General features: G+C 37.5%; 1 protein-coding gene across 2 annotated transcripts; it reads left to right on the top strand.

The window, feature by feature from the left end:
* The first annotated feature begins 2,962 nt into the window (after positions 1-2,962).
* On the top strand, positions 2,963-5,409 carry LOC131012420 (uncharacterized). 2 transcript variants are annotated; one of them, XM_057940372.1, is made up of 5 exons: positions 2,963-3,207; positions 3,356-3,575; positions 3,670-3,775; positions 4,330-4,453; positions 4,857-5,409. In XM_057940372.1, exons 2-5 carry the CDS (start codon positions 3,463-3,465, stop codon positions 5,108-5,110), a joined length of 597 nt encoding a protein of 198 aa, XP_057796355.1. In that variant the 5' UTR covers positions 2,963-3,207; positions 3,356-3,462; the 3' UTR covers positions 5,111-5,409. The 2 variants fall into 2 exon arrangements, with proteins under 2 accessions (XP_057796355.1, XP_057796356.1); XM_057940373.1 differs by having other exon boundaries at positions 2,963-3,247.
* Positions 5,410-7,879: the final 2,470 nt, after the last annotated feature.

Here is a 7,879-nt window from a genome sequence, read left to right as displayed (position 1 = left end):
TGTTTCATTTTCTATACAAAATTAGGGCTCATTAACTACAACTAATAAACTTAATTTAAGGACAATTAAAACTTTAGCTCTCTCTCTCTCTCTCTATCGTATCGTCCCTCTCTCTTCTCCCCCAAAATTTCTCATTCGGTCACACCTCTCTACTGCGCCACCTTCTCCACCTCCTCTGGATTTGCGCCGCCGCCTCCACCTCCGCTGGATCTGCGCCCGCCTCCTCCACCTCCGCCTCCTCCAGATCTACGCCCGCCTCCTCCACCTCCACCTCCGCCTACTCCAGATCTGCGCCGCCTCTGCATCTGCACCACCTCCGTCGCACCGTTGTAGTGGCGCAACAACCTCCTCATCTCTAATCCACTTACTTCTCGCCGACCTCCCTCTTGAACAACAAGTACGGGATGTGGGGGCTAGGGTTTACAGAGGGTGGAGCGGCCACCACCAACCTGTTGGTCGCCGGAGTTCTGTAAACGGGAGGGAGGGAGAGGTCCGGACGGAAAGGGGAAAATGATGGAGTACTAAATTTCTTAAATTTCTTTAAGCACTTCTTGAATTTGGGGGAAATAATGTAGTGAATTTCTTTAATTTCTTTGTTAGTTGTTTGAATTTCTTTGTTGGTTGTTTGAGTGATAGTGGTTGTTTGAATTTCTTTGGTGGAAGCCGGCGGCGGCCTCGCCGGTGGCGGCAGCAGCAGATTTTTGGAGTAACAAAGCCTTCTTTATTAACCATATTTAACATTCACTAATAATAATACTATTAAACATGTGGGCCATACAATATTTATCCTAATATTACTCTCCTTAATACCCGTGCCGAAAAGAAACGGGCCATGAATAGCGGGACGGAGGGAGTATTTAAGACTAACATTTTAAACTACTTAAAAATAAAGGTGAAAATAATAATACATGAAAAGACAATTGCAAACTTGTCATCTTATTATTATAAATTTTGGAACACTTCTTTATAATTTATATACAATATTTGTAGAATTAATAATCTACTTTGTCTTCATTACATATCAAGATTTTCATACTCCTTCGACTTGTAACTCTAGAAATAGCTACATAAAACTGACTGTGACTAAAAACAGGCCTATTAAAAAATAAACCCACATGAGAGAGTGATTAACCTTGACTTTTGTTTATAGTCATTGCATAAGAAACAATAATAGGGAACTGCTGCCGTTGAAACTTGAGCGGTAGTCTTGGATCAACTGGTATCAGTGTCATCCTTGGTATCAATACTTGATATCCTGCACTATGGTCTGTGAGAACTTTCCCTTCCAAAATAAAATAGCCTCATATGTAATTCATTGCAGATCTGGCATTATTTGGTTGCAATTTTTTTACTAAAGACCACATGGTCGGCATGTTTGTGATTAGAAATGATGAATATCAAAAGAAGAAGTGAGTATAAGTAAAAATTTCACACCAAAAGTTAGTTTATGTAGGCCACGGGGATACACATTTGATGAGAGATATATATGAAACTTATATATTTAATATATTATATTGAATGAGATGCTTTGATAATGGAGTTGATTTTGGTTTGACGATAATAAAAAGTTGTTACACTTTTTGGAGATATATATGGAATGTTGCCAAATTACACATTTCACACTATCACCTCTCTCTCTCTTAGATCTGACGTCATGCATGCCTGAGATAGGGCTTCTTCTTCGTCTCCTTTGTTTAGCTGTAAAGATGATACAAAAATCCCATTAATCATGCACACCAATCAATACCTTACTCTACTTAATATGTATTTCATAATTTCGTTGATAGTTGATTGGTATATTGGTATTTTGATTTGTTAGACAAAACATAGAAACATAATCAATGTGGGTCATGATTTATGGAGATATGATTGGATGATCTATTGTGTCGTGTTTATTATTATTATTATTATTATTATTATTATTATTATTATTATTATTATTATTATTATTATTATTATTATTATTATTATTATTTGTCATACTTTGCAAAAATCACAACAAAAAATTAATAGCCGCCTTTTATAGCCCTTCTTTTGTTTATCTCCAAAAGATTTAATTGAAAATAATTAGAAATCAATCTATGAGATAGCGTGTAAATCAAAAATAATTTATATGAGATATTGCTACGAGTTCGTAAAATTTTTTTTATTCTCTTGAATTCAAAAACAATCTATAGTCTAAAATTGCGTGTAAATCAAAAAGAATATTCACTTTTGCAAATGATTATAAGATCCCATGCAATTTATATGTATTTATATTTTGAATTTTATTTATTGGATGAATATTTCTCACAAAAGATTTAATTGAATTTGAAATTAGTGATCTACAAATTTCATATATAGATGATGGCAATAAATGTCGTTCAATTAAATGTAGATTTAATTACATTTAATTAAGAATATATATATATATATATATATATATATATATATATCATTCTATAAATTAGTCAACTTTCCAAATATAGATCAACTTTCCAAAAATAAATTGAGTAAAAGGGCGGGAATTTTTTTTGGCTAGATGGACCAGTTTTTATATATGTATAGATGCAACCTCTTTACACAATGTAGTCACCCCTCTCATATCAAGTAAGCTATCATGTAACCCCAATGTGGATGCTCTAATGAATACATCAGTTAGTGAGGGACCCCAAATGAAAATATGAAGTTAGGAGTAGGGATGACAATGGATATTGGACCCGACCCAGATCCATGGATCTAGATCCGTTTTTCAGGGTTTGGATCTCAATATTTTGGACCCGAGGGATCTGGACCGGATCTGGATCTCAATTTATAAAATAAAACGGATCTGGATCTGGATCTTGAAATTTTAGATCCAGATCCGATCCGTGGATCCGTTTTTTTTTTAATATATAGTATTATTTACATTCTATATTTAGTTTTCTAATACTAATATTTAAAAACAATACACAAATTATATTTACTTTAAAAAGTCAAGATTATAATTTAGAACCCTAGTTTCACTTCATTCAAAAAACGCAGGCGCCGCCCATCTCGATCTCCCTTCTCTCCGTCCGGCTTCTCCACTCATCTCGCCAGCCGGCATATCGTCGTTCGGCGTCCACCGTCGCCGCACCCGCGAGTTCAGCGTCCGCGAGTTCAGTCAGAACACTACACCATCGCCGCGAGTTCAGCCACCGTTCGCCGCGAGTTCAGCCACCATCGTGACATTTTCTGAAGGAACGAGTTAATACGTGCTGCCCTTTACCTTTTCCTTCAAATTGATGTAAATTATGTTTAGAATTAAGATTCAGAATTGAATTCATCTTGAGTTCGTTATTTAGTGTTTACTTATTGAAACATGAGTTGAATTATACTCCCTCCGTCCCACAAGATAAAGTCAGGGACAACAAGGGCAGCACGCGGTACAACTCTAAAAAGCAACTCTACGGTTCCACCAAACAGAAATCAAGTTGAGGATTAACAATTTCTGCCACAGCCATGGATGCGGCGGCGGCGGAGGAAGGCGGAGCACCGCTCAGAACTCGCCATATTAAAAAGAGAGCTCTCAGGAACAAATCACTCTCTGTATCTTTCGACGAAAAAGATCTCAAGTACCTTTTTTTTTCTCCGTATGAGCAACTACATTTAATTAACTGAAATTGATATTTCCTCATGGTTTAATTTTTGATAATTCTTCCGGTGCAGAGATTTTGTGGGTGGTTTTCACAAGAGGAAGAAGAAGAGGAGAAAAGAGGCCTTGCAGCAGCAAGAAGAAGCTGGACGCCGCAAGCGCATTGAGCTGCGCAAAAAGGTCTGGAATGTGCTTATAAATGCTGTCATTTATCTTTTTCTTTTTTCGATCCATTTACTGAGGTTAACAGCTTTTCTATCTGTTTTTTCCTTGCATTTTAACTTGTATAAGTTAGGTTTCCCAAAAAAAAATCTTTGTGCACCAGTGTTTTCAATTTCATTGATGCATCTGTAATTATGTACTGTTAAATGCTAGGCATTGCACATTGTAGGAAGATAGATTTCATGTGGTAATTGCAGTTTGATTAAGTTTATACCTCAAATGGTCAGTAAACTCAATCTTAGGATATTTCGTCTGACAGTAGGAGTTAGAAGATGAATTCTATTGATAAATATGCTCTGGAATTTACATGATAGTTGAACTTGAATGTTTATTTGACAAGAATGTAATATGATAGTACTAATCTGGTGCACTTAACACAATATCTTTTCAAGAATCTTGTGGCATGGTTTTAGAGGATTACTGTCCCGGCTCATTTGAAAATTTTGTTATTGGAGATCCAGTTTTCTTTTTGATAGTCTGTGGTAATGTTTATGTGTGTGATCTTATTCCAGCGAAAAATGGAAAGAGAATTTGTTATGTCTGGCGGAGCTCCAACAGATTCGGGTGCTGCTATTGCGAAATCTGATGAGGAACTCGAGCACGAAGAGGATAGTGAACCAGTTGCATCAGTTTCAGGTACTAAACATAATCTGCACACACTAGTAGTGTATTCTCAGGCGTGTGTAAATTGAAGTTCGAATCTCACCAACTCTTTCTAGGTCAAGTCTTTAGTATGGGGCTATTCTGGTTTAACTATACAGTATACACGCACATGAATACTTATGTCTATGAAGATCTGAATAATGCTATAGTTGATATAGTTTGGATGTTGAAAGGTATCCATAAGCTAGTGTTACAACTTCTTGCATTGGTTCTAGCACACAACATAACATACGGAAATGTGAGATTTCTATGTGCAGCCTCCTTGTTGTATCTGATCCTAAGGAGGTAGATTTACAAGTAAGGCAGTAAATATTCCATGTGTGTCTGATGCTCGATTCTGACCTTCTGATCTTATTTGTTTCTTTCTTTCCATAAGGGACCATGATGTATGATAACGATGACGTGCAAGTCATAGTGACTACAAGTGAAATATCCCGGGACGAAGTGTTACCAGCTGATAAGTCTGAAGTAGGAAGAGCTCCATCTATGGAAGGATCTGAGATGAGCAAGCAGAAAACCCCTGTTATTAGGAAGAAGCAACTGAAGAAGGCACCGATGAAGAGATCTCGTCCAAAGACACAAAGGAAAAGAGATAAAAGGAAGGGAAACAAAAAGGAGAAAAGACACTAGTACGTATGAGCTAGACTTGGCCTTATGTTAATGATCTTTCGATTTGCCCACACTATTTGTTGGTTCATATGGTGGCAATTTTTATTGCAGAAGTGATTATTTCATTTGTTAATCTTAAAATGAAATTAGAACAAATTTGAGCAAAAGGCCTAGTTGCACTAACTGACTGGCATTCATGGAGTCATTTGGGGACTCTTGAATCCTAGAGTCATCAACTTATGGAAATGGGACACTAGAATTCATGTGAGAATACTTCATTTTTATTTTTATTTTATTTTTGTTTTGATGATGATAAGAAATCTATAATCGCCTATAATGTTTTTAGTTAGAGGAAGAGAGAATATTTCTCTATTTTTTTTGATAAATTAATAATATTAAATATATTTTTTTTGTTATGTGGTATAGGATACTATGTGATATCTTTGATTGAGATTTTTATTAATTTATTAGATATCAACATTATGTTTGGTAAAATATAGTATTAAAAAGGAGTTAATATTTAGAAGTATCCACTTTTATATTGTAAAATTAAAATTTGGAAATAAAAATATTAAAAAGTGGGCAATTTTTGAGCAAAAAATTAGAAATACCCTTCCCCAAAATTAAAAATTCGCACTCTCCCTCTTTCTCTCTCTCCTCTCTCCTCTTTCTCTCTCCTATTTCTCGTATCATGCTATCATCGTGTTCCATAGGGCTGGGAATTTCGGGATCGGGTAATCGGGTACCCGATATCCGACCCGAAAAAATCGGGTATCGGGTACCCTATACCCGAAAAAATCGGGGTCGGGATCGGGGTCGGGTATTTAGGCTGTGAAAAAATCGGGTATCGGGTATACCCGATCGGGTATCGGGTATACCCGAATTACCCGATTTTTTAATTAATAAATTTTAAACTATTTATTCATCCCAATTCATCCCAAGTCCCAACCGAGTTCTGTTCTGTTTCCATTTCCCAATTCATCCCAATTCCCAAACTTGAAACTCCCAGCCGGCCCTAACCTCTCGCCGAGCACTCCAGAGTCCAGCTCCAGCCCCGCCCGGCCGCCCCACTCGCCGTCGCCCCTCGCCAGCCCAGCGTCGGCGCGTCGCCGCGTCGCCGTCTCCGTGACGTCGCGACCAGATCTGAGACTTCCGATACCCTCGACCCTCGCCGTTCCGCCGCCCAGCCGTTTCCCAGATCCGAGACCCTTGTATGTATGTGACGTTCCCGTCGTTCCGCCGCCGCCTACGACTTCGCCCCGCAGCAGCCGCACCGCCTCCGACTCCAACAGGCGCTGCTGCTTCTTCTTCTTCTTCCTCTTTTTTTTTTTTTAAATAAACAGATATGCTTTTTTTTTTTTATCTTGGTTTGATTTGAGAATTGAGCAAAAAAAAATGAAATTTTGTACAGATTTGATTTTGATTCTTGAAAGTTGCTACAGATCGGGTAATTTAGGGTACCCGAATACCCGACTCGGGTACCCGAGTCGGGTATTAGGGTACCCGATTTCAATTTCGGGGTCGGGTATAGGGTTTAGGGGATTTTCGGGTTCGGGTACCCGATTTTTTCGGGTAGGGTACCCGAACCCGACCCGATTCCCAGCCCTAGTGTTCCATGTGATTTTATCTCCCTCCACCATCTCATCAAAGCATGGATCTGCATCATTCAATCCAATACACCAACAATACATGTCTAGAACAGAAGAATTCTCTCTCTCTCTCTCTCTAGCGGCTGCGCGGCAGCGACACCGAGGATGTAGATCTCGCGGCTTGGTAGAAGTCACCGGAGCTCTCTCTCTCTCCAGCGGCTGCACGACAGTGGCGCTGAGGACGTAGATCTCACGGTTTGGCAGAAGTCGCCGGAGCGGAGGATGAGGCGGCGGTGGAGGAGATCCGGTCCTCTGAAATCGGCGGCATGGAGGAGATACAGTCACTAAGAAGAGCTCGCCAAATCACATCATCCGCCTCCACATGCATATCTCCAATCAGCTTCAAAGCATCCGCCCCGACCTACCTAGTGCTTCAAGTGCAGGCCACAGTTGATTAAATTTGATTTTCAATTATTTTTTTCCTTGGGTTGGATTGAATGAGCCAATGAAAACAGGTAGTTTGTGTTAATAATAGGTGGTGATTAGTTGAATTCAATTTGATTTTAATAATAATAAAAAATGAGTAATGTTCTTGAATTCAATCTGATTTATTAATTCACAACTAATGTTCTTGAATTTACAATTAAATATTCTTCAATTCACAATCAGATTTATGAATTCACGGCCAAAATAAATTCTAGTTTTAGTTGTAAATTCAACTTTAAAAACTCAAATTCACAATCAAAATAAATTCTAGTTTTAGTTGTAAATTCAAACTTTAAAAACTCAAATTCACAACTACTTGAATTCACAATCAAAATAAATTCTAATTGTGAATTGAATTTTGATTGTGAATTCACAATCAAAAAATTTTGGTTGTAAATTAAATTTTGGTTGTGAATTCACAAGCAAAATAAATTCTAGTTGTGAATTGAATTCACAACCAAATTTTTTTTGATTGTGAATTAAATTTTTGTTGTGAATTCAACTGGTTGTGAATTCACAACCAAAAAATTCTAGATGTGAATTGTGAATTCACAACCAAAAAAATTTGGTTGTGAATTTACACTGGTTGTGAATTGTGGGATTTTTTAAAGGGATGATGTTTAAAAGGTAAAATGTAGTGGACATTTTTTTAATTTTTAATGTGAATGATATTTTGGTAACACTGGCTATTTTTTAATATTTTTATCTTAGTGGA

Source organism: Salvia miltiorrhiza, chromosome 2, assembly GCF_028751815.1.
Source record: "Salvia miltiorrhiza cultivar Shanhuang (shh) chromosome 2, IMPLAD_Smil_shh, whole genome shotgun sequence".
In the NCBI taxonomy this organism is placed as follows: domain Eukaryota; kingdom Viridiplantae; phylum Streptophyta; class Magnoliopsida; order Lamiales; family Lamiaceae; genus Salvia; species Salvia miltiorrhiza.
Note: the sequence above shows the minus strand (reverse complement) of the source record. Positions and strands in the feature narration are given on the sequence as shown.